The sequence below is a fragment of the Oreochromis niloticus genome, linkage group LG10 (assembly GCF_001858045.2).
Source record: "Oreochromis niloticus isolate F11D_XX linkage group LG10, O_niloticus_UMD_NMBU, whole genome shotgun sequence".
In the NCBI taxonomy this organism is placed as follows: Eukaryota; Metazoa; Chordata; class Actinopteri; order Cichliformes; family Cichlidae; genus Oreochromis; species Oreochromis niloticus.
The window spans coordinates 14,114,726-14,141,455 of NC_031975.2; the positions used below are offsets into that span (position 1 = coordinate 14,114,726).

The following is a 26,730-nucleotide window of genomic DNA, read 5'->3' on the forward strand; positions in this document are numbered from 1 at the left end:
TTCAGGTTCATAAAAATTCTGCTATTATAGATAAATGTATTGTGACTGCTTTGCTTACACTCTTTTTCTCGTCTGTGGTATGGCAGACCATGAGTACTGTTTATTCTACAATAAATCTTTACTCTCTCTGAAATTTCTACTCATTAGTACTCATTTCTAAGCATAAATAAGTATAGCTTGTCTTAAAAACATACTCTCCTCAAGTGTTCACATCTAGAAAAGAAATCTGTGGGTGTCTAGTGGGACAGATTGTTCCACATCCAAACCCAGCACTGTTGTGCTAGCACAAGAATATGAATTACTCACACTGACGCATGCCACAATGCAGCTGAAAAATGTTTTTTATTGCACATTCATACTTGAAATCCAGTATTTGATAGCAAAAAAACAAACAAAAAAATCCAAGCCAACATAGTGCAATATGACAGAAAGCAGCAACAGAAACAAATCCCAACTGTAAAATACTTTGTTTCCTTCATCCTAATGCATAAAGTCATATTGAACATTATACATGATTGTAAAGTGGTACATATAATTTGACTGGCCTGGGCCATGCTTGATATTTATGTACATGGTGTCAATCAAACGCATAAGTGACAGCAACTCCGTGTTTTATAAGTGCATCAGTGACCACAGTTATAGTCCACACGTATAATCTGTTGTCAGAGTCCCTCATCATTAACCTATAGCCAGTAGAACAAACAGCGAGAGCAGCATCTTTATGGAGCTTTTAGTTCCTGGTGGTGTAAAAGAAAAGAAATATAAGTGAGAGATAAGGGAAGCCAGAAAAAGCATTACAACATTACCCAAAAATCTATTAATCTTCCCCGTTATGGGCTGCACGTAACAGTTTTCTAGAAATGCATATGTTTGATCTTTGAAAAAGGGAACACTAACACATAAACTAACGTAACACCCGTCTTATCAACATTTACGCTTAGTCAAAAATTCCTGAGCAGCACTGCATCAACAGTGCCACAAGGATGCCTGACGCAAATGACTGTTTTGCTTTACCCGATACAAACAGAGCAAAGACAGATAAACTTTAAAAACATTCTCCATGAATTACATAACAGTAAGAGGAAACAGAGGAAATGCTTTGTCCTGCGGTACTTGTGACCGATGGTGTGCAGCAGAGGACAGATGAATGATATGCTGTGGTAGTAACCAAATAAAAAAGGCCACTGCTCTTCAAGAAATATTCCAGTGTTTATGCATGTCTGGTATGTAATTCCAGGCACAGGATACAGAATCAGGAATATATTCAGACACATAATACATTTAAAAAACAATCTTTAAAAGTATAAATAGCAATCCAGTGTGTTAAAGTGTATTTTTGTGACAATGACATCATAGTTATTGTAATGCAATGCAGTCCTTTGAAACAGTAATAGTGACATAATACAAAAGTTGTTAAAGAAATTCAATATTCTGTGTGAATTTTATTTTTCAATCATGTATCCTACAAAATTAAGTTGCATGATTTTTAGGCTCTATTTGATATAAAGTTAAAGTGACACAATAGTGAAATCTTCCACCCAGTAACAATTTTTACATGAAAAAAACAGATCTTACCATGCGAGGAGTTTTCTGGAACTGAACAAAACAAACGAGCGAAATGTTAAACTCATTTCTAATTAACAGGTGACAGTGCATTAACATGAGAGACTGCCCCGCAGATCCTTTACACTGACCAACCTTTGATGGTGAAAGTGGTCTCCATGCCAGCATGGATATGGTCAGTCACATGACAGTGGAGCAACCATGTCCCTGGGTTTCCAGCCACCATCTCCACAGTCTGGAAGGTCCCAGGGAACAGATCAAAGACGTCTGCACGGTGCACAAGGTCCGTCTGGCACACATAAGAGTGGTGCAAAAAAAAGGGGAACAGAGAAGAGGAAATATGAACGGAGATATGATTCTTTCGGTGTGAAGAAAAAATGGTCTTCTCGCTACGAGTGACCACTAACAAAGCACAAACAAACCTTGTAAGTAAAGGTCTCTGCATGAAAGTGAACAGTGTGCATGTCCACTTCGTTGCCCATTCCAATGAGATACCAGTCAACCTTCTGGCCCTGAGTCATCTCCAATCCATGGAGGTTCCCATAGAGCTTCCCATTAATTCCTGCAGCAGACACATTCACACACAGAATCAGAGATAAGGCGCACAAGAGAAACAGGACAATATAAAAGCAAACACACTCATCAAAGGTAAGCTGAGGAACAAAGGACTGATTTTGTATCCAGTACAGGACTTTATTTAATTTAACCTCACTCTCTACTCTCTGATAAAGAGAAGTGGAATGTTCCTGCTTCCTGCTGGATCAACTTTAGATGATATGATGTACATTGATGTTTGTAGGCTTAATTTGGGGATTTGCTTGTTATTATATGTTATATGTATTTTATTTTATCTTATATAATTTGCATTTGAAACTTGAAACTGTGTGTTCTTTAACTCTGCTCACGAAGAATTTTATTAGCACTTCTACACCGTGCCCTAACTTTACCCAGATTTGCCTATTTTGTGATATAGCCAGGGGTTAAAGTGGGCCAGAAAGGCAATCCAGCAAAGATCCAAAACATCATTCAAGCACCGTCATTTATTGAGTAAGTAGACAGGTTAATGCATGTTACTACTGGTTGAGTTTATTTTTCACGAGCTGCAGGCTGGCATGCCTTTCAGTGGCAGCATGGAGATACTTCCTCAGTAACAAGAAAACAATGACATCCCTACGATGCCTTCACGCTACAGATGTAAATTTGCAATTGCCGAACTTAAGCAATTGCAAAGTAGAAGAGGAGTGAGCATAAATGGAATAACGCTTCAGATTTCAGATGCAACTTTTCAAACAGCTCAACAGACACGAAACAAACTGTTTCTCTCACAAAATGTGTCTCTGACTAAACATCAATGTGCAGAGATGTCAATATGAGAGATTAAAAAAGATGTAAGAAAGACAGGCCAGGAAAGGAAGATGAGAGCAGAAGGTAAGCAATGCTCAGCAAATTTTGCAAGTTTTATACACTGGAAATTGAAATATTGATTAATTCAATCTTCAACAACACAAGCCTGCTCGATCTCTGATCTGCTCGAGCTCCAATTTGCCTAAAAATGTTATGGTCCAAAGTTTGAGTATAATGAGTGCTGTGAAATTTTAGCTTCATATACCAAATGCCTTTCCAGATATATTTTTTTGAAAAATGCTCAGTTGACCTGCTTTCAGACTATTTTTTTTTTGTGCAGTTTTAAGATATTCATGTTTAATTCTTTGGCCAATTAGGCAGTTTTACTTTTTGTGCCTCCCCCGTTCACTCTTCTTACCGTGCATCTTGTTACTCTCCTCAAACTCTTCATCTGGAGTGAAGTTCTCAGGGTTGAGGCCAAGGTACGTTCTGATGTTGTCTCCCAAATACCAGGACTTGTTTTCATCATGCACCATAAAGAGCAGTGCAAACTCCCTCTCCACGTCACTCCTCTCCCTATCGGGACCCTCCCCACGCTTCAGAGTCCCAGGCCTGCATATCACCAGAGGCCCCAGAAGGCCGCTGTACAGATCCTGAACATAAACAAACACCTTGTCAGAATGTAATCTAATACTTCAACTCCTGCTTAAATATTCAAGTTGCCCTGTAAATGATGTGCTTCTATTTTTACCATAACAAAGTCAACAGTGGAGTAGTAGATATAAGAGATACAGTTAGGATCCGTGACCCCTGGACCAGAGCTTTGAGGAACATCCCAAGTTACTTCGATAAAGTGGCCTGAAGGTTCAGAGAACATATAAAGTATGAATCCTACTGCTTCTTAAAAAAGCCAGCATTTTGTAAGCCCCTTTAAAAATTAATTTCTCACCGGGATTGACAGCAATGTGTCCACCGCTGGCCCTAACGCCATGTGTGGTTATCGAGTATGGTCGGGTGGCATTGTTCTTGAATATAACCACAATCTGCTCTCCTACTTCTGCTTTGATTATTGGCCCTACAGGAGAAAATAAAACAGATGTCATCTTCATTCTTCTCTTAGTAAAAACCAAATAAAGAACAGTTAAGCTTACCTAGAATTTCCAAATGCTGCTGGTCGGGCTGCCTTTTCTTCTGAACACTGAAGGTGTCATCAGTATATTCTCTATACACCACCTTCTTATAGCGTGAGCCAATTCTGTTCTTTCCTTTTCCCACAAATATGTTGCCTGGACTGGGAGACAAGTAGCAATTTGCTTCTATTAACAAACAGTAATAAGTTATGGCATAAATTACAGGTTGTGGCTTCAACAATGAAACGCATCATCCTGCAATTATCTCCCTCACACACCTGTCCTTTGGTGTGCTATGGTGTTTCTCCAGCTCCCAGTCTCTCTTAGGTGAATAGTCCCACTCTATTTCCTCAGCACTGATGAAATATCGCGCAGTCTTGTTCAGCTTTGTGTATTTGTGATTTACTTTTTTTCCTGGGCACTGATTAACTTTATACTGCTGCCTCATGCCACCTGAGTAGTGGTCTATTACTGTGCAGCTCACCTCATACACACCTGTTTGGAGAAACAACAAACAAGAAAAGGTTAAGGATTTGGACACATTCATGGATATACAGTGCTGTGAAAAAAGGGCCCCACGTGAAAAAGGCAAACTTAATAACTGATTGTGTCGCTCTATGCAGAATGAACTGCAATCAAATGTTTGCAATAACTGACAATAAGTCTTTCACATCACTGTGGAGGAATTCCAGCCCACTCTTCTTTGCAGAAGTTTTTTTAATTCAGCCACATCGGACGGTTTTCAAGCATGAACAGTGTGTTTAAAGTCAAGTCAAAGTATCTCGACCTGATTTAAGTCACTTACTTGGCCACTCCAAAACCTTCATTGTGCTTTGAACTTGCTGGTGCGTTTTGGATTGCTGCATAAGCCGAGTGAGCTTGAGCTTAGGGGAATGGACTGATGGCCGGGCATTGCCGTTATGGATTTTTGATAGAGAATTGGCAGAATTCATGTCTCCATGGTTCAATTATGACAAGACGCCCAGGTCCGGAAGCAGAAAAGCAGCTCCAGACCATCACACTACCAAGAGCATGTTTGACTGTTGGTGTGAAGTCATTTTGTCTCATCAGTCCACAGAATACTTTCCCCAAAGTCTCTGGGATGATCAGGATGTTATCTGACAAACGTGAGATGTGCCTTTGTGTTCTCTTTGGTCAGCAGTGACTTTTTGCCTTTTTGCCTAGTGTCTTTCTTATTGTTGAATCATCAGCACTGACCTTAATCGGAGCAAGTGAGGCCTGCAGTTCTTTAAATGTTCTCTGGGTTCTTTTGTGACATCCTGGAAAAGCCATCGAGGAGTAACTCTTGGAGTAAGTAGTTTTGGTCACGGCAGACACAGTTTTCGGAAGGTTCCCCACTGTTCCAGATTTTCTCTTTTTGTGGATAATGGCTCTCACAGTGGTTCACCAGAATACTAAAGACTTTATATTTAAATTGCTTTATAACCTGTTCCAGACCAACAGACCTCAATGATTTTGTCTCTCAGCTTTTTTCTTTACACTGGGGCTTTAAGTGTTACTTTTTGAGATCTTTTAGCCTACTTCACTTGTGCAGACAGGTTCTGTTTACGTGATTTCTTGATTCAACAGGTCTTGCATTAATCAGGCATGAGTGTAACATGTGAAAATGAACTCAGCTTTAACTCAGGGATCATTACTTTCTACACAGGGCTATAGGTTTGGATAACTTCTCTCAATCAATTAATGAAATCATCATTGAAAAACTGAAATATTATATTTACTTGAGTTATTATTATTATTATTATTATTTTTACTAATTATTAAAATATGTTTGATGAAATACAAAAACATAAGGAACTAGGAAGGGGGAAAAGTACATTTTCATGGCATGATAGATATAAACGCACAGAGTACAAAAAACCTTTGATTTCATGTTTATTTCAAATGGCACCTAGCTTATGTTTCCTGTCAGTTTGACTGCATGTATTTTGAGTCACGCTGAAGAAAAGCATGTGACAAAACAACGCAATAATAAACTGTCAGTGATTACCACTGCAGGAAAAAAGATGTTGTTTGCACCTTTTTTTGCAAAGCTTAGCTTCCTTGGGGTTTTCCTTGTTTTGCAAATGTCTGTACAATATGATCATACAGATGCTGCATATTTTGTGAATCTAGATCTTTGCTTTGTTTTTTTTGATAAGTGAAATTCTAATATTCTATTTTTATTCTACATACCACTATTTAGATCTATAGTGCTAACTTAGCTACCTATCCATACTCCCCTTTGTCATATATAACCATATAGCATTTTTATGGACTGCGAAATTTCCATTTGTATTTAAGGATATAATTTCCAAACTGGGATAAATAATAATAAAAATAATAATAATAATAATAATATATATATATATATATATATATATATATATGTGTACAAAAAACAAAAAACAAAACATATATATATATATATTTACGTGAATGAGCATTTACCATTTACCATAATATATATATATATATAATATATATATATATATATATCTACCTCATCATAACCTTAATGGTAAATGCTCATTCACGTAAATATATATATATATATGTTTTGTTTTTTGTTTTTTGTACACATATATATATATATATATATATATATATACAAAAAAACATATATATTTACGTGAATGAGCATTTACCATTAGGGTTATGATGATAATTGAAAAGAGCAGAGGTAAGTAACACGTTTCCTAAAGGTAATGGAATGTCTAGTGTGGAACAAAGTAAATGGCATAGCTAATAATTAAAAAAAACAGAGGAGGAGCTGTTAAAGAAATCTAGATATACTCCAACATCATTCATTGTGGTATTTCCCTTTAGCAGAACTCAGATAAGAGCCTCAAACATACATGAGGACAATGTGAACCAGATTCTCTGGATAACTTCCTGTTTGTACTGTATAACCATGTTTTTGTCAGTGTGCGTGTGTGTGTGTGTGTGTGTGTGTGTGTGTGCGTGTGTGTGAGACTAACCAGGAGTGTCAGGCTTCATGTCGACAGCTACAGTGGTGTGAGGGAAAATGTTGAGAGTGTCCCGGGTTGTGCTTTGTTTGTTGAAAGTGTTTCCCTCAAAATACACACCATGGATGTCCACTTCTGTACCTAACCCAAAGGTGTACCATCTGACTTTGTCCCCTGAACACATCTCCAGTCCAAGAAGGTTCCCATACATGCGTCCATTTACAGCTGAAATGAAAAGAAGATAAAAAAAAATATGAAATAAATACAAAGACACACCTGAACCGGGTCTCAAATATAACAAAATCTGAGTTACAATCAACACTGATTCAATAGCTTTTCAGATAAATAGGTAAGGTAATATCTATTCAGCTGCTTTCACCAAACAGACTGATTACCATGCATCATGTTGCTCTCTTCAAAGTCCTCGTGCTCTTGATCAGTCTCATTGCTGCCAAACTTCTTAATGTTCTCATCCAAATACCAGCTCATGTTTTCATCCATGACAGAAAAAAGAAGGAAGAACTCCTTATCTACATCCTTCTGTTAGACAATCGAGACAAAAAAGCACTTTAAAATGACACTTAAAGCCATCTTGTATTGTTAAAGTTCTAATAAATGTGATAATCCCCAACAGCTTGTCAAACAAAAGGCGAGTGCTATTTTGATTTTAGCTATTAACTATTAACTCAGAGGTTCCTTAAAGTTTTTTGTTTTTTGTTTTTTTTTAATATGAGAGCGTGTCTGAATAGATAACCAAAGCAGCACCTGTCTGCCGTCGTCCAAAAGCGCTCCTCTCTTGCATACAAGAAGAGGTCCAACTAGTCCAGAATTAGTGTCTTTGGCAGGATCGGTGGCAGAGTAGTAGAGATAAGGGATGCAGGAAGAATCAGATGATGATGGGCCTTCCAGGACCTGCCAGGTGTAAGTAAAGTTCTCACCTGGACCAACATGGGAGCCTGGCTTTTCAACACCTGCAGTGTTGCAGATAAAGAAGTACAAACAATTTGGTTTACTCTAACTTTCTGTCTGTGCAACCAGCAGTCAAAAGGCACTGTGATTCTCTTTTCACTATGCTTAACACCTTAAAAAAATATCATAGGTATTAATCAAACAACCTGCACTTTGTTTGATCATGAACAAGTTCATGTACAGCTTTTATTTCTTACTTTTTGTGATTATTTACATTTTTTTTAATTTGTAGAGATATAGTCATTTTTTGCAGTAACTATTTTTAAAGTATCAGTAATCCAAATTTATGCTCTGGTCAGTCTCAACAGTTAATCATTACTTTCAGCTTGTGTTTTTAGAGAATGAGTAGTGTCCCCTAAGAATTACAGGATATGTCAGCTCCTTGAGTTGCTGGGTTAACTGTGCCAGTATTATTTGTGTTTGTATCGTTGCTTCCTCACCATCCTCATAGCTGCTTCCCTGAGAGTGTTTATCATAATGAAGGCCATGAGGCTGGATGCTGTAGTTTCTATCGCCTTTATTGAGGAATGTCACTCTGAGAGTGTCGCCCTCCTCTGCCCTCAGGACTGGACCTGAATGAATAGAAGAGGAACACTAATCAGATAATAGAACTTGAGACTTAGTGAACTTGGTAAAAGTGTATCAGGAAACATGTAACAAAAGAGAATGGTTGACTTTTATTCAGATCATGGTAAAGAAAGGGAGGACTTACCCAATATTCCTAAATGTCCAAGATCAGCTGATTTCTCAGTAGTGAAGGTATCATCTGTGTACTCTTTGTATATCACTTTTATGTACTGACCACCGAGCCTTCCTTCATCTCTGCCAAAAAATATATCTGATGGACTACAAAAGAAAGAGATGGGATAGTTGGAGGAAGAAAATGAAGCAAAAACTGTAAATGAGAAGGATGTGGGTTGCAGTAAATATGTGACAATAGATGTAAAAGTGATGGGAAATGGCTTACTTAGACCTTACGTACTTACTTAGAACATAAATTGGTGTCAGGCCAGCGATAAATACCAGATAATAATAACAGATGGGTTACTGCATGATCATCTACACTGTTGAATCTTTACAAACTATTCCCAAACTTGAGAATTCTATTATCTGATTTGAAATCTTTGAAAGTCTACCACCTGCCTGCACCTTTACACACGACTCTGACTCTCTATTAAAAGATTTCCTTTTGTCACCTAGGAGCCGTCACTACATTTCAACTCTCCATGCAAGTTATGAAAGATGACGTGCTTTTCAGTGCGTAAATATGTGTGTAAGTGTAAAGATTTGATTATATATAAATTGTTTTGATACTTTCAAACTTCATTACAAGGTTTTAAACTTTTTTTTTTTACTTGTTGCACACAGAATCACATTGTTCACCTGCATTACCGTCATACTCCACCTGGGGGCTGTGACCCATGCTCTGGAATTGGTCGCTCAAACCAGACCACACAACATGAATGAGCATCACATGTACTGTATAATCAGCCCCTTCCAGGGGGCATGCACACAGAAAGTCAAGCCCCATTTTAGAGTTAGGAGTACTGACAGAGATAAAGAGACAAGATCAACCCGTAAAGGTATCTTGAGTGTGTTTTGGGGGAAACCTGGCATGGAACTATGTTGGTTTGACTGATGGTGTGTTTGGTTTAAGTCTCCTCTTGAGTTTTTTGGGCTAAATAATAAATCAACTTTTATTTTGAGGTACACAAAACCGTTATTTAGACTGTCTTGATCATCCAGGTAAGTAAATCCCCCAAAGTTGATTCTGTTCATCTGGACGTAGCGTTGTCCAGAGAACAGAATAAACTTTTGTGGCATTATTTAGACTGCATTTTGCAATATGTTGCTCACCTATCTGCTTCAGTAAGGGATACGTTGTTAATCAAATCCCTTCCTGAGGGAGCATAGTTCCACAGGACTTTCTCTGCCGCCAGGTAGTAATTCCTTACAACTCCACCTGTCAGCATGAATCCGGCCTCATTGTCACACGACCTCACTTCATAAAAGACCTGCATCCCAGCTGGAACAGCACACACACACACACACACACACACACACACACACGTACAAACCATAATTTAGATAAGTAAAAACTCGCTGTGATGTAGACCTTTGAGCAGGGGTCCAGGCTACAGTAACTGTCTATAAAATGATAAAAACATTCCAGAGTTCATTTTAAATGTTTAACTTCCTTATCTTTTAGGAAATTGGGTTTATTCTCAAAATCTGAGCGGATCTACAACTGTCAGTTATGTCATTTGCAGCCTAAATAGGTTTATAAAACAGTAATGTTACTTTCTTTTCAAAGGGTCAGGAACAAGAGAAAGCCATTATAAAAGGCACAGCCTTATAAGAAGTAATAGTTCTTCACAGGAATTAGCGGTAGTTGTTGTATGACTCTCTCAATGTTATGTTCACTAGATTTTGGGCAGCCTGAAAATAATAACAAATAATAAAATGTCTGCTCATACCCTTCAGCTTTTAAATTCAGCCGAGTTCTAGAAAGTGTTTTACAAGTCCAGGCAGGCTCAGAATAGAAATGCTAATCTCTGCTGTGGGAATGCTCAGGCTTTGACAAAACAGCAGCACCCCCATGAAAATGGTATTTCCTTTGTCAGCAAAGTCCTGTAGCAGGAGGTCAAAGGTGACACATAGGTTAAAGGTCAAGTATCCTACCCTGCAAGTGGTCATTAACCTGGCAGGCCAGCAGCCACTTTCCATTTGCTTTTGGGACCATCTTAGCTGTTGCGAACGTCGCTGGGAACAGGCTAAGGACGTCAGTGCGGTGACCACGGTCCAGCAGGGTATTCCCATGGAAAAATGCAGAATGAATATCTACCTCATTACCCATGCCAAACAAATGCCAGGCTACCGCACGGTGCTGACATAACTCGATTCCAGGCAGGTTACCAAACATGTATCCATTAATAGCTGTCACACAGAGAAAAACACACACAATCAGAGGACAATGAGACATTTAGCCATCAAAAACCTCTCTTACAGCCTTTGTTGTCAGAATTAGAAATGTGAAGTGAATTCACCGTGAACACATTTTAAACTATATGATGCAGATTGCTGAGTTGCATCAGCTGGTTTGGCCCAACTGAATGTGTGCAGTTAGTTCAGTATTAAATGATCCTAGAAGACTTCAAATATCTCTCTCTCACCGTGCATAAGGTTGGACTCTTTAAAGTCTGGGTCTTCTGGGTCAACTGTTTCTGGATCAAAACATCTCTGAATGTTGTTTTTCAAGTACCAACTCATGTTTTCGTCCACCACACTGAACATTAAGAAAACATCCTGGTCGACATCACTGCGGGCGGACTTTATGACAGAGTCTCCCTCGGCTGCATTTAGTTCATTAGTCTCCTTCAAGGCTCCTGCACTCAAAGAAAAGGAGCATGCGTAATCTTTGTTTCCTTCTGGCGTCCCACTGTGTGCGATTTTCACGGCAATCCTTTGTTGGCAGTTTTTCAAGTAAAGCAATGTTTTGGTGTTATTTTTTTTTTTTTACAAAAGCTGTTTCTGAATGAGACTACAGGCTTAGGATGTAGAAATACATTTGATTTAACATACAACTTATGCATACAGAGAGCTGCATACAGCAGGCAAAACACACAAACATACAATCAAATATATTTGTCAAATGTATTTGTACCTTTCTTGCACGTGAGCAGCGCCCCAATAAGTCCTGAGGAGATGTCCCTGGGGGCGTCAATATGAGAGTGGTAGACCCAGGTCAGGCAGTTGGCATCATCATCTGTGGGGCCAAACTCAGGTTTGACCTCCCAGCGGTAGGTATAGCTGCCTCCTGGAGGGACACAGTCATCTTTCTTCAAGTTGCTTGATGTCCCGTCTGGATAGAGGGCTCCTGTTAGACAAAGGGAAAATGTTTACAAAGAGATCACTCTGTTCAGAAAGCAGCTGAGCAGAGATATTATAGTTTATAGTCTCAATAAGAATGTTGTAGAAAATATTAGAAAAGATTTACAAGGATGTTATTTAAAGCAGGTTTCAAAAGTCAAGGTAGTATCAGTTTTCTCTATTGTTTTTTTTTTTCTACTCTCTGGTAAGCCTTTAGTTTCTATGGCAGTGTGTATGAAAACAAAGCATAAATGAGAAGTCACGAGAACACTGATCTTTGATACAGTTTGAATATCGGGACAAGGTTTAACAGAATGAACTGCTTTCTCAGTTCTCAGTATCTTTATGTGCTGACACCACTCTCATGTGATCTCATTATCTTTCTGCTCAAGTTCCAGTTTAAGCAAAAAGATGCCACTTAACCTTCCTTATGTTTAATAAAATTGCTGATTTTAAACCATGACACAAAGCATAACAATAACCATTCTCTATTTTAAGTAGAAAAGGACTGCAGCTGTAGTCTCAATTTCCACAAAGCTCTCAAGTGTACTCTAGCAGGATGTCCCCTTTACAAAATTGGGGTGGGGGTGGGTGGTGTACGGGCTTCCTGCATAACAGAGAGCTGTAAAGTTCGAGTTAAACCTAGGAGACATATCTTTATAAAACATCTGCCATAGCAGTCACTCATTTTCTGGAATTGTGGTGTGCCACTTTTTGTTCTGTTTCTACAATTTCTCATGTGTAAACTGAGTCACTCTGTCTATGTTACACTTATGCCTACTTTTTTTCCCCGATGTCCCCCAGTGTCTTCTGGTCAAATACATTTTGTCATTGGATAATATAAAAAAATAGTACAATGGTGTTGATGATACTGTTTGTCCACTTAAAGGAAATGCTTTAGGAGAACAGTGCCACGCCTTCTTGGAAGTTCATAAACAATGTTAGCTGTTTCATGTAACTGCAAGCCCTTTTGGATTTTTAAAAAGTTATATTATTCAGTTCTTATTACAAATTTTGAATATAGCAACAATCGGTAATATTCAGTATGATTAAATGACACTTTGAAACCCTCACTGAGAGCACTTTGTTCTTGTAGGTGTGCCTCTGTGTGCAAAAGCACCATGAATTTTTCTGTCTACATCCAGTAGTATGGAACATTTTACCTTCTGTATCCTTCTCATAGAAAACCCCATGGGGATGCATAGAGTAGTTCCTGGTTGCAAAGTTCTTTAAGTGGACAACAATAGTTTCATCAACCTCAGCACGCAGTATGGGTCCCAGGAAGCCCAGCCAATCAGGTCGAGGAGACAGGCGACTGTATGAAGCGTCTGTATACTCTCTGAACACAGCTTTCTTGTAAATACTTCCAATTCGGTGGGAGCCTCTTTGTAGGAATATTGATGCATGCCTGAGAAAGTTTGAAAAGGAAACAATAAGAATGTGAGACACACAGTGGAGCGATTATACAGAATTCCGAGAGTGTGTCGGAGGCAGACAAGAAAAATACTTTTCTTGCATTTGTATTTGTTAGGGTCAACGTCAAGTTCCACACTGCAACACCAGCTTTCAATCAAACTTATACAAATATAGCAAAAGTAAGTGCATTGCCTTTCTAGGTTTTCACAAAAGCCCTTGATAGATGTTTTAGTTTATACAATTTTGATTATTGTCTAACGGCTAGAATTTCATTGTAGACCAAACAAGGACTAGGTCTCACTTGGTGTAAGAATAGATGCAAAGCCACTGAACAAATTGCATGTGGTTGCAGGTCTTTAACAATTAGACATATCATTATTTTAATAACATGTTTTGGGGAACTAATAACAGGTTGTTGAAACTGTAGCTGATGCACTTTTGGAAGTAAGATTATCTTAAACAGATTCTCAAATGAGTTTCACTGAAAACCTTGATGCCTGTCTGATTACCGCTGTTTCAGTCAGAACCTGAACAGAGCAAAATAACATTCTTCCAACACTGCTTATTCGTTTCCCCTTCACTGTCTTACAAAACGACATATGGCTTTATTAATCTAATGCCATGCAAACGCATGTCAAGTTGATTTGACGCAATACCACATTTTAAATGATGGGATACAAATGGCAGGAAGAAACATCTTAAAGCTTCTTATGATTTCAGTTTGCAGTGAAATGGGAGTGAAAAGACAATATGATATCTAACAAAGATAAACATTCCCTGCAGTGATTAAACAGCTTGCGCTTGAGACAGTTTAAGTACAGCCTGTACACTTTGAGAATGTTTTTAGCAAGTCTAGAGATTTAGTTAAATTTAGGAATGTCAGGCATTGTGTAAGAATGAAGCAAGTCTCTTATGCTTCGCAATTATTTATCTCTCTGACAGGAAGGACAAAATTTGTTTCAATCATTGTGCAACACCCATGGGAATTCCTTCATTTCATGAAAAATTTGCCAATGTGTCCAGTCTGATATCCTCTGTTTTAATATAATAAAATGATTTTTGATTATTAGGTATTGGTTCCTGAACTATAGCAGCAGAAACACAGACAAATGTTGTGAGTTGTAAATGGCTACATGTGATGTAATTACAAGTCGCATTAACAGTATTATTTTGCATGTTTGTTTTTTTTTTCCAGAAATTGAAAACTGTGAAATGCAAGGGTCACACGGTCTCATTGTCACATCTCTCATTAAATTTATAACCATGGTGTGATACAAATGCTTCTGTCAGACAGGATCTCTGTGCGTCTTTTTTGGTGATTGGCTGCACATAAAGACACATGGCAGATAGATACACAGTAAAGGAAGCCTCTAATCTAATGAGAGGAGACAGTAATTCGCTGTTAGTCATTGTCATCTTTCCTGCACATCCGTTAGACTGCCAGCAAAGCACACAAAGTCTAGACACTGTCACACCCCGAGCACGCGACATAATCCACAAGTTTTGCACTAAAACTTTTTTGTATCTCTAAACTGTCTTTACTTTCGCAGTCTATTTTTATTCCCACGTGAGTTATAATGACTTTCTACTTGTGAGTGATCTCAGACATTATATAAAGGCGCTAAAAATAAAAATGAATATTTACAAGCAATTAGTGCCGCCACTATCTGAGCATACTTTTCAGAATGTCAACTCACTCATCGTCTTCGATGGCTTTCCCGTTAAGCAGGTTTTTTCCACTTGGTGCGTAATCCCACAAGTCCTCAATGATCCCCACATAATAAACTCTCTCCCTGCCGCGCTCCCCGTTCGCTCCCAATGAAAGAAGAAAAATCAGCAAACAAGTTGCAAACAACCCCAAAGTCCGTGCCATATTCAGCCGATAGCAGTCTTAAATGCTGTCCAAAGTGATCAGCGGGTTTTGCTGGTACAGGAACAAGTGGTAACCTTCTTTCACTCTTCCATGTGAGTGCGAATGTCCGTCTGGACCGCAGTGCTTACGAAACTCAAAGCAAAACAGTTAGTCTATTCAGCCAGAGGCTACGCCTCCAGTAGTATCCGATGAGCAGGGATAAGAACCAGTAAGTATTCCCAAGTCAATTATTTTTTTTCTGGATGTAATTGAAACGGCCTGCTGGGAAATTAGGGTAATTGATCCACTTACACAAAAATGCAATGTCAAGCACTGTGGATTTTTAATTTGACTTTTCAGCTTCATTTAAAGTACTTTTGATCTGTGTTTACAGTTTCGTTTGTTTCTGATTTTAGAATTACCTTGATCCTACAGTAGACTGATGAAATAGCAGCTTTTAGTAGTATAGTACACAAGTTAAATGTCAAGGTATAATACAACTGACAACTGCAACCTAACACCCCCATCTTTTTATTCTTATCTAGTAAGATGTAAAATAGGCATCGATTATTCGCATCGATCCTTTACATTACTGCCATCTTGTGGCTGCAGTTGGTTATTGTCCTGAAAGCTTGGCTTGTTTCCATCTTATAAGGAACTGTAGCTGACTCTATTATCCTTCTTCCATTGACCAGGGCAAACATAGAGGCCAGCAGCTTTTTTCTGCTGGTTTGTGCATGCGCTTTGTGGACAAACCTCTAGACTTTCGTGGTATAAATGGGAGGGTGCGAAGCAAGTTGCTGTTAGGATCAGTCATGACCTGTGCTAGGTGTGGAATCACAGGTAGCATTAGCAAGTAAACAAGGTTAAGTGATTTATCATAGTAACACATGATTTTCCACTTGCTATCTACCTTGCCCAATGTGTGTGATGTAGAAATGTAGAAAAGTGTGAAAACGTTGGTAACTCCTTTGGTACATTATCAAGGAACAACAGGTAAGTGTTTCTGAACTCACGAACAACTGTTTGTTTGTTTGTTTGTTTTTTCCAAGATGTGGGCCTCACAAGACAGCCACTGCAAACATGTAATTTATAGAATATGATGCTGGACTTTAAGCATAGTATAAAGTATTTACAATAAGCACCACCTTAAACATATGCAGCAATAATATTAATCCATTTAATCCTGATGGGGAACTTTTTTTCTGCAGAGTAATTATTTTTACTTTTGATATTTTATGCAGAAATTTCCAGTATCATAGTTTTGCCGTGAACAGTAGACCAAATGCATCTCTCAGGTTCTGTGTCAGGTCTTTGCAGGATTTTTTCTTATTTCCTAAGGACATTAGTTTCGGATACTGTTCATGTGCTGTAGATAATAAAAAAATACTATTTTATGCCTGTTAAGCTGTGTTATCACTAAAATGTTTGACAGATTCAGTTAAAATAGGAGCAAACTATGCATTTTTGCACCATGCTGCTCGCAACAAAGTGCCTAAAGATAGATGTAATTTATGATACTAAGTTGTATGTTTGGTGTAGACACAACATTGGTTCATGCTTTTTGTGCTCAAATGATTCATAGATCAGTGTTAAGTGCAATAAAAACAAAACAAAACAGAAACTCCTCTTATAATAGTCTTGAATGGTTTGTGTTAACAAATGATTATAGGAACCACAACATAACCTTCATGAGCTAATATAACACTGTGTTTCATGCTGACATAAAGAGCACATCACATTATTTCACTAAGGTTTAAAGGGGTTTTCTTATATGTAGAAATACTGTGCCACTCCTGCATTTTAACAAGTGGAAATTCTTAAAGCCAGCTCATACTGAACTCATTCCCTTCAACACAACCTTACATACTCTAACATGAAATTTTGTGTCATAATTTAGGAGGCAAGAATGACACCTGCTGACCTAGTTGGGACAGTACAAGGAGATACATGAAGCTTGGTGGACTATATAATGTATCTATATGTAGAGGTCAGGCTTTAGTTTTAGATGATGTACCGTATAAGTTTTCTATTTAATTTTCTATTTAATTTTGTTTTTAAACAAAGAATACCTGTTCTGTAACATTTCCATCACTTTCTCCATACTGTATACAGTGCAGTGAGATGCTGTCAATTTGCAGACCATAACTATAGTCATGGGACAGTGTGAAAAGATTTTGTTTATTATTCAAATATGCTTTGCTTGTGATTGTGTAAACTCTGAATGACGATTCACCCTGATAAACATGAAGCCTTGCCTACGCTTATCAAATGCCTGTGAAGACAAGGTCCTGTGTAAAGAGGAACGGAAAGTTCCTCTTAAGCAGATGTTTAGTATAGTATGAACAGAACGTTTTAGCAAGATATGCATTTGTCTGTTAAGCAATCTATATTCTTTAGCAAGATATACATTTGTAATCTATATTCTGAGAACTGGCGGAGACTGCCTCCGCCCTGTTGTGCCTATATAACCTGCAATAAAGAAGTGTACTGTGTGACTCTCTCTCGAGACGTTCACCCATGTACATGTGATTGATTGATTACGCTGTCTCATTGTGTTCTGTTTATATTTGCAGTTTGCCATTTGGGATTTTCCCTTAACAGACAGAGAACTGCAGAGTATGAATTTAATGGAGGAGAAAGAAAAGAGAACAAAGAATATTATACTGGATACTTTCAGGTAGCTCATATTTCTGAAAAGATAAAGATTCGGTTTCCAGTTCATTGGGGGTTTTTTTGTAAAGACTAATAGCAACATGGAATTTACACAACAATGAATGTTTTAGCATTTCCACTGTGATTAAATTGGGATAATGTTCAGAATGTATGTTTCTTGCATATAACTGTAAAGCATATCAGTATTTTTCTAGAAAGATATAAGTTTTGATTGATTTTACAAAATTTTCCAGACCGTGTTGATCCAAAGTCCATAGGTGCACGAAGTTGTGCCTCTACTGGAAAAAAGCTGGTACTTAAAGGAGCAAAACATATCTCTGCAGTCACGTAATTATTCCATTCTGTGCTTCTAATTTGCAATAGGGTCCTGTCACCTGGCTAATTTCTACATTTCTGAATTCTGCTTTCTTGTTGATGAGACTTTATTACAATGTTACAATGCCCAAACACAACACATTTAGAGTCTTTTCAACTATACTACAACTAAGTAACTAAGTAACTAATTATTTTTGAAAATAAGTAGTCAGTAAAGTAACTTTTTTGGAGAAGTAATCAGTAATTAGTTACTAATTACTTTTTTCAAGTAACTTGACCAACACTGACTACTACTAAACTAATGAAAAAAAGTGAGGAAAATCTTAATAGTGTGTACATGCATACATACTCTAAATGTCAGAGCGTAGGACAGATTTAAGCATGTAGGTATAGCTCTAGTAAGGTTTTCATTTTAGCGCATGCTTCTGTGAGAATGTGGGATGATATTAGTGGCTCTTTGGTGGTGGTCCACTCGTGTCTTCCTCTGTTCACCCCCAACCAGTCGTAGCAGGTGGCTGTCTCTGCTGGAGGTTTCTTCCTGTTAAAAGGGAGTTTTTCCTTCCCACTGTGACCAAGTGCTTCCTCATAAAGGGTAGTGTGATTGTTGGTGTTTTCTCTGTATTGTACACTGACGGAAACAAAGAAATGATTCGGCATATCTGGGTTAGTCGCTGGATGCAAGACTTGCCTGTAACAGGCTACCTATAAACATCTCGCAACTGTTACTGCACCTTTGGAAAGAGGACTCTTCTGCTAACTCTCTTTCCGGTCTCCATCCCACCACCACTGGCTCCCCCCAGGGCTGTGGCTCTCCCCCCTGCTGTCACCTGGTGAAATATGCTGACGACACAGTTCTCCTGTCACTGCTGTCAGGCCCCTCACAACACCATGGGCCCGCTCTGCAGGAGTTTGTAGAGTGGTGTGACAGCTCCAAACTTGAACTGAACGTGAGCAAAACCAAAGACATGGTGGTGACCTTCTCCAGTAGGCAGAGGGATCTGGCTGCTTCAGTCACCACTACCATCCATGGGAAGCCAGTGGAGGTAGTTCAGGAGTACAAATACCTGGGAACCATCTTTAGAGCACACTGCATCAGTGTGCTCTAAAATCATTGGCCTGCCTGTCAGAACTCTGGCACAGGTTTTCAGCCAACAGGCCCTTAGACAGGCAGCCAAAATCATCAATGACCCCTCTCACATTCTTCACCCCGCATTTTAATGGCTCCCCTCTGGGCAACGCCTCCGCTGTACTTCCTGCAGGACCCAAAGCCACCCTGCTTTTTAACTCCAGCCGATAAGACCATTTCCCACACCCATAAACATAAACTACACTCTTTTTATACTGCCGACACTTTACTCACTTTTACTCACTTACAGTTATTTATTCACCTTTCAGTCACTTTATTTTTAAAACTGTGTAATTTTTAAAACTGTGTATATACTGTATATTCTGTGTATTTATTATCTCACTCTTATTGCCTGTTCTTATTGTCCTTATCTTCAACGTCATGCTGTGCTGTTGTATGTTAATTGCCCCTTGGGGATAACTAAAGTCTTTCTGATTCTGATTCTGATTGATCAGCGCTGGGCGCGTGCACAGCTCATCCTCGTGACCGCGCCCCTTTCAGCGAACGCGCACGACATCCTCGACAGCCTACCACCTTCCTGCTGTCACTGTGCACAGACATGGCTGCTCTCAGCAAAATACCGCATAACTGCTACGAAATCGGTCACACTTGGAGCCCGTCGTGTGTGCAGTCTGCTGCCGATGTGACTAGGAGTGCTCTGGAGGTGTCCTTCAAAATATACGCCCCTCTTTACCTGGTAAGACGTTTGACCTGAAATATAACTGTAGACTTTGAGGCTAGCTAAATAGCTAAAGTTAGCGAGCTAACTAAAGTAAAATGGCTTAGCAGTTCGCAGAAAACCTCTAAAGATAAGCTGGCACGTCGCTAGTGTTACACTTAGGTACGAAGTCCAAGTTGTACATTTGGCCAATCAGGTAAAGGAGCAAAAACATGTCATGCAACTTCAACCAGGTTCCCCTTTGTAAATTTCATTGCCCTCTGGGCACTCGTCACGACTGTAAGTGTAAACTTTAGCAGAGTTGGAACTGCATTTGTCTTGGATCTCCAGTGTGCAGTAACTCACTGTGCTTTGCAGATAGCAGCAGTTCTAAGGAGAAGGAAGAAGGATTACTATTTTAAAAGGCTTATCCCAGAGATCTTTTGGTCTACCTCTTTCCTGACCACCAATGGGGGTCTCTTCATCGTTTTCTTCTGCATTCTCAGGTCAGTGAACCCATGTCGAGAGTATGTAAACACAAACTAAGCACTAAGCTGCACTGCCATTATTTTTATCAATGAAAACGAAAGTGAAATGTATACAGTATGATATATGGATAAACTGAGCATGAACGGTCATGTTCTGTGAACCACACCTGCTGAAGTCACTTTAGCTTCTTCCATGTGTACCTCCTTTCCTTTAACCTGTCAGCATCTGAATGTGTGAGCTTCATGTCCTGGCCACCATGGTCATGTTTACATTAGGGTCACCCTGTGTGGACATCTATGATAAAATAACCCCACTATTAACTTTATGGTCTTGTTTGCTAGTTTAAGAAAACATTTTTTTAAAAATAAAAATTTTGTAAATTTCTGTCCCATTTAGAGTAAAGTAAAAGGTGGCTCTATAGTGTCAAGGTTCGCCTAATAAGCTAAAGGTCCCTGGTTTGATTCCAGGAGGAGACACAAATCCCTTGGGTGTTACATCAGAAAGGGCAATCAAACATACAGAGATATCTGCTTATTCACAAGGAGCTGGCACTGCTGTGGCAACCCCTTGTGGATAAGGGATTGCAGAAAGTAGTGTATGACTACAGTATCAGCTCGGATTGTCTTCATCTGTCGTGTCTATAAGTGCACATTTTAAATACTTGGATAATACTTTCCTCATCATGGAAAAATGAAAGACAGAAGAGCTGACAAAATCTCATGCTGACAGTGTGCGATTGTCTTCACTGAAACGTTCCAGCTGGGAAAAAAAAAGGAAGTGAAATAATGCAGTGTATTTTAACTGCAGGAGACTTTTGGGAGGCTTCTACTCCTGGTCTGTTGGGTTTGGCTCAGCACTGCCAGCCTCTTATATTGCTATCCTGCTGGAGCGCAAGAGCAGGTGAGATACCCGTCTGTTACGTTTCAGTAGGTTTTTTCTCGTCTCTCCTAGATTCAAACATGTTTCATTCACATAGAGTTTACTTTTTGGGTTCTATCAAGCATGTCTTTGTTGAAAACCCGCCTCTTTCTTTTTCATTCTCACAGGAGAGGGCTGCTGACAATATACATGGCAAATCTTGTAAGGGCTGCTTCTTTCGAATATTAGTAGTTGTATGTGAACTCTGCAATGGGTCTGCTTTTTCCACATTTTTAATAGCGTAATTTTGTTCTCAGGCCACTGAGACTTTGTTTCGCATGGCAGTGACACGAGGCATTGTCAAACCCATTAAACATGGCGAGGTAAGGTCAAAGGGCGGGGCTATAAGGTGGTTTTCAGAGTTGGGTTTAGATCATGTAAATTAAAAGATTCTCTTTTTTTGTTGGATTATGAGTCTAATAATGCAACTACAGGAAACTCCAGTTGTGAAAACTGAACAGACTTCAGTAAAAAGTGTCAACTGATCCAAAAAGAAGCATTTATGACTTGCTTTATAGTTCTGACCAGATTGCACAGTGGTGAAATGAGTCATATGTTTGATTCTTTTTCTCTCTCTGCTTCCCATTAGGTGCTGTTGTTCTGCATTACTTCATCACTCTTTATGTTCTTCTTCAGGTCAGAGCAGCACAGTGAACGCATTGTTGCAAGTGTTAATGTTTTAAGTTTAAGCTGAATTTTGTTTTATGCTATAGGAGTAAAGATGGTCTCAAAGGCTTTGCATCCTCCGCATTGAAGTAAGCCGTTCCCGTTTCTATTGATGCCTTCATTTTCACTGCTGATGAAAAAGGTTTATAGATAAAAGTTTACAGAAGTGGTGTGTGTTTTCTGTCTTAGATTCATCATTGGGAAAGAAGAGATCCCAACACACTCTGTGCTGGCTGATGATTCACAGCCATCAGCAGAAAGGCCTGACTCTAGAAAAAAGACTCTTCTATCCTCCACCAGAAAACTGCTCGAATCGATGTGAGAGAAAACACACCCGACAACATGGCAGTGTGTTGGATTGTGGCTTACATGAACTATTTTTCTTTTTCTTTTTTTTTCAAATCCAGATGCAAACGGGGACCAAGACACAGATGTTGCAAACATTATAATGACAACTGCATTTCCTACTGCGTCAAAGTAAGTCTCCCTCTCCCCAAGAAGTTAGTTTTTGTGTGATCCCAATCCTTTGTGATGTTCTCATAATGCTCATTCATTTACAGCTTAAATAATGATACTTGATTAAGATTTGTTATCATTTGTCACCGTAGGGTTTTGTCAGGATGTTCAGTGTTGGCTACGTGATTCAGTGTTTACTTAAAGTGCCATCAGCATTCAGACAGATGTTTTCGAAACCCTCCCGGCTTCCCTCCCTCTTCTACAACAAAGAGAACTTCCAGCTCGGGGTTTTTCTAGGCTCCTTCGTCAGTATCTATAAGGTAGATGTGCCGATTTGTTTTCTATTAGTATCTTTATTATGTTCCTTTCCTGCTTACACATTTGATTTCCTGTCTTTTTCTGGTCTAACCTTGCCACGTTGTTGTATATTGTGCTTCTCTTTCACTCAGGGAACAAGCTGCTTGCTGCGCTGGATGCGTAACATTGATGATGAACTCCATGCGCTTATAGCTGGTGAGACAGGATGATGTAAACTGTCACATAAAATTCCTGCAGAGTGATCCTCCTCGGGATTTTGTTGTGCCTTTGCTGATGAACTTCTTTTCTCATATATTTCTCCATCTCTCTTTTTCCTCAAGGCTTCCTGGCTGGAGTTTCAATGTTCTTCTACAAAAGCACAACAATATCCATGTATCTCTTTTCTAAGCTGGTGGAGGTAAAAACAAACACAAAAATCATACAAACAAAAAAAAGGGGTCCTTATACCTGATGTATTGTCTTTGAACTAAAGTGTAAATGTAATAATAAACCTGCATTAATGTAAAAAACAGAATTAATGCTTTATTGATAAATACCACATTTTTATCATTATTCAGATATCTCTGCCTGGTTTTATGTAGTAATCACTGACAAGTACAGCCACGTAAACATGTTTCAGAAACTGCAACAAATACACTTAACATATACAACATGCTAGTAGTATGTTATACATGTCTGGTATATGTATCCCTCTCTTTAGACTATCTACTTCAAGGGCATTGAGGCTGGCCGGTTACCTTACATTCCACATGCAGACACAATCATATATGCCATCTCCACTGCGATCTGCTTCCATGCTGTAAGTAAACATGCATTCTTACTCACATACATATGCTTCACACAATTTGTTTTTTCTTTTTTAAAGCTGAACAAGGATATAATGCTTGATGTATGGCTTCTACACAGGCTGTGATGGAAGTGCAGAACCTCAGGCCAACGTACTGGAAGTTCCTGCTGCGTTTAACTCAGGGCAGGTATGGATGTATGGACATTGTAAATGTCATCTTACTTTGAACCTCTGACCGCTTCTTCAAGGTCAAATAAATGTCTTTAAAAATATGCTTACAATTTTACTGAATTCGTTTGTATTGGCAACATTTCAGAAATTATACTGGTGTGCGGGGATTCTAAATATCACATTACAGTTTGCATCCAAATATCATGTCACATTTGACCTCTGACCTCACTTTTATATTTCTCATCTGCTTTTCTTTCAAGTTGACCCCAGTATGAGATACATGAGATGCATGCAAAGAATTGTGGAGAGAAAGAGAATAAGCTGGCTAGTTAGTTATAAATGTAATGTAGTGTAATAATAAATAAGAAACTCAAGTTATTCATGTCCAGTTATTTACCAATCAATACCTGTTATCGATTACCTACTCCTACAAAATGTTTGTATATTTAAAGTAAACCTTTGTCATGCTACCCTTATCTGATTTTTGCTGCACTACAAACTTCTTAAAGTACGTTTAAAAATACCAATGAAAACAAAATGAATATATGAAAATGACAGTACTACTATCTCTATAGAGATTGAGCTACCTTGCAGAGGCCTGTGTACTTGGAGTGCTTGTTGTTAATCAGGCTTTGATCCAAACCATACAAGAAGATATCAAAGTTACTTTGCAGGAATCTCATATAAACAAACAATATTTTAGATCACTTGTCACTTTTATTCAACATCAGCTTAGTTAGTGTTGTCTTCAATAAAACTGTACAGGGTCTTTTCTCTCTCTGATTTTCTAGGTTTGCTCTGATGAACCGACAGGTGCTAGACATGTTTGGGACTCAGGCTTCCAGAGACTTTAAAGGCTTTGTGCCCAAACTGGACCCCCGTTACACCACGGTGCCCAGCAAGACAGTGCTTCTACCGGGAGGTGACATCCAACTTGGATGATTTGGGACCAACAGATTGACTTTGGGGTTACCTCAACATGAAACTAACAGCCTGGTTGTTCTCTCTGAGGAACTTGAGGGGTTTTTTTTGTTTTTTTTTTTTGTTTTTTTTTAAAGGTGTGATGCTGCAGAAGTAGTGATGTGTTATGAAAATGATATGCTTCGGATTACACCCAAGTTCTGTTCAAAGCAGGGTTTCTTGAGTGTTAATTGTTGAGCTGTAGAAGCTCACTTACTGACAAAGACTGAACTTTACAGGTCACTTGTTTGAAAAAAGTGAAATGTACAATTTCATTTTAGCTCTGTCATTTTTGTCAGAATTGACATGGACATTAATAAGAAGATTTGTTAGTCCTAATGAAAATGAAAAACAACACAAATGATCTGAACGAACAACAGATTTTGCTAGATTATCAGTTTGTATTTGACACGACGTAGTGATCTAGCAGCTGGGACAGTTCCTTCAATAACTAAATGCTTTTGAAAATAAAAATGATTGCGTAGGGTTTCAGCCACATTCCTTTTATCCTTTAATCACAATCTGGATTTTGGCAAGTTACCATTCAGTTTGTTCTGATTTTTGTGCTGTTCGAGTGGTTGTATTCACAGAGATTAAACCTCACAACTCCTGTTGGAGTAGCCACAACGATGTGTTTTAACACTGATTTAAAAGCAGGAAGAATGCGGGAAGAATTTTACACCCTGATCATTTCTGAATGTGTGTTTAAAGGCAGGGGGACATATAATAATGTAGCCTTATCAATCAGTTATCCATAGTAGCAGTGGGAGTTGTAGATCCTCCAATACAAAACACAGAGGTACCATTTTAGCCAGTTGTTTAAACTACAGTAGATAGTATTTATTTCAATTAATTTATCCACCTTAAGAGATACTTGGCAATTTTAGGAGTTATTTGCGGTCAAATTGATGTAGCAATAAATCTCACTGCAATTTACATTTACTAAAAGTCACAGGTGGAAAATAAATCCATTCACACTGACAGCGTTAACTGAAGCAGAGTAAGTTCACTTGTGAATTGCACTGAGACTCTTTGCTTGCACATAAGAAACCAAATTATTAGTTCAGTTGTTGTAGGGAGGGAAATGAACACATGCAATGTGATCACTTTAAACTTGTTTGGAATGTGCAAATTGTCTATGAACACACCTCCGCCTCATATTTTAAAAGGTGGGGTTATTTAAATGTATTGAATGTTACATGTAATTATGCTACAGTCTAAAGAGATTGTTTGTTCAGTGCACTGACTATTGCAGTTAGCTTTGCAGTGATTGTAAGTTTGACTCGGTTTAATAAGTTTGGGTACTTGGATTTACATCCTCAGGCTCTGAATTGGGAATTTTAATCTAAATTTACTGGAAATTCCAAGTTGAACCCTGTCACTAAAATTCCACTTTGATTGACTGTGTAAACTGATGAATTTGGAGCATTTCCTTAAGGCTGCTGTGTTCTGTAAATAAAAAGAAACACTCAGCTCAATTTGGTTTTGGTTTTGATTTATGTATTTATTATTGTGTTTGGAAAGATATAATGTGTCTGCAGGAAAAGATTGTCGTTTACTAAAGAGTGGCATTTGCATGTTTTACTGATAAATGAACACATGTTTTACAGTTAATAAAATTCTGAGTCAAGGATACTATGTAAAGTTTGAGTGTACAACACAAATTACATCATATCAGTATCAGAGTAAATACTTTACTGTATATTTTAACAGTAATCAGGAAAAAATTCATACCAGTGCAGTGTATCACATCCCAATTTACATTTATCAAATCTACCAAGCAGACAATATAAAATTTCCAAATATCATGCAGGGGACATTTAAATGAGCTCTTCTCTTGCAATATCCTCGTCTAAAATTCGAAAAACACCGTTTATTTGTAAAGTCTTGCACAGTCTGCACTTTGTCTGTGGAGGGCAGCAAAGATGCCCGCAGTGTTTCAGCTGAAGAAGAAGAAAGAATTAACGGAAGTAAGCACAAGCGATTTCAAGTGCTCTTATGTTTTATGAGAATGTGCCTGCTACTGCTACTATGTGTGTAGCAGTGTTTTAAAATATAAATTAAAATTTGTTTAAAT

The 26,730-nt window shown here is 38.4% G+C and overlaps 2 protein-coding genes across 3 annotated transcripts; one reads left to right on the top strand and one right to left on the bottom strand.

Annotated features, from left to right (window-relative positions):
- Positions 1-323: 323 nt before the first annotated feature.
- Positions 324-15,277, bottom strand: hephl1b (hephaestin-like 1b). Of its 2 annotated transcripts, none has more exons than XM_025910912.1 (20): positions 14,959-15,277; positions 13,009-13,253; positions 11,640-11,852; positions 11,149-11,361; positions 10,658-10,912; positions 9,833-10,001; positions 8,688-8,821; positions 8,416-8,547; positions 7,772-7,977; positions 7,402-7,543; positions 7,019-7,231; positions 4,316-4,532; positions 4,059-4,198; positions 3,857-3,982; positions 3,659-3,765; positions 3,326-3,560; positions 1,986-2,125; positions 1,699-1,852; positions 1,576-1,596; positions 324-737 (listed from the first exon to the last, which is right to left on the bottom strand). In XM_025910912.1, exons 1-20 carry the CDS (start codon positions 15,132-15,134, stop codon positions 679-681), a joined length of 3,297 nt encoding a protein of 1,098 aa, XP_025766697.1. In that variant the 5' UTR covers positions 15,135-15,277; the 3' UTR covers positions 324-678. The 2 variants fall into 2 exon arrangements, with proteins under 2 accessions (XP_025766697.1, XP_005472284.1); XM_005472227.4 differs by having other exon boundaries at positions 7,402-7,546.
- A 4,449-nt stretch (positions 15,278-19,726) lies between these two features.
- tmem135 (transmembrane protein 135) lies at positions 19,727-26,126 on the top strand. Its single transcript, XM_005472229.4, has 15 exons — positions 19,727-19,927; positions 20,267-20,394; positions 21,185-21,277; positions 21,424-21,457; positions 21,553-21,618; positions 21,885-21,931; positions 22,009-22,050; positions 22,151-22,279; positions 22,369-22,438; positions 22,570-22,737; positions 22,867-22,930; positions 23,056-23,132; positions 23,436-23,534; positions 23,642-23,709; positions 24,485-26,126. Exons 1-15 carry the CDS (start codon positions 19,790-19,792, stop codon positions 24,633-24,635), a joined length of 1,374 nt encoding a protein of 457 aa, XP_005472286.1. The 5' UTR covers positions 19,727-19,789; the 3' UTR covers positions 24,636-26,126.
- The last annotated feature ends 604 nt before the right edge of the window (positions 26,127-26,730 follow it).

Coding starts and splice junctions, on each gene's coding strand:
- hephl1b (XM_005472227.4), bottom strand. CDS start 15,134: ATGGCACGGACTTTGGGGTTGTTTGCAACTTGTTTGCTGATTTTTCTT. Junction 4,199..4,315: donor CATAGCACACCAAAGGACAG/GTGTGTGAGGGA, acceptor CTTGTCTCCCAG/TCCAGGCAACATATTTGTGG. Junction 2,126..3,325: donor GGAGAGTAACAAGATGCACG/GTAAGAAGAGTG, acceptor TGTCTGCTGCAG/GAATTAATGGGAAGCTCTAT.
- tmem135 (XM_005472229.4), top strand. CDS start 19,790: ATGGCTGCTCTCAGCAAAATACCGCATAACTGCTACGAAATCGGTCAC. Junction 21,932..22,008: donor CTCTTTATGTTCTTCTTCAG/GTCAGAGCAGCA, acceptor TTTATGCTATAG/GAGTAAAGATGGTCTCAAAG. Junction 22,280..22,368: donor AGAAAACTGCTCGAATCGAT/GTGAGAGAAAAC, acceptor TTTCAAATCCAG/ATGCAAACGGGGACCAAGAC.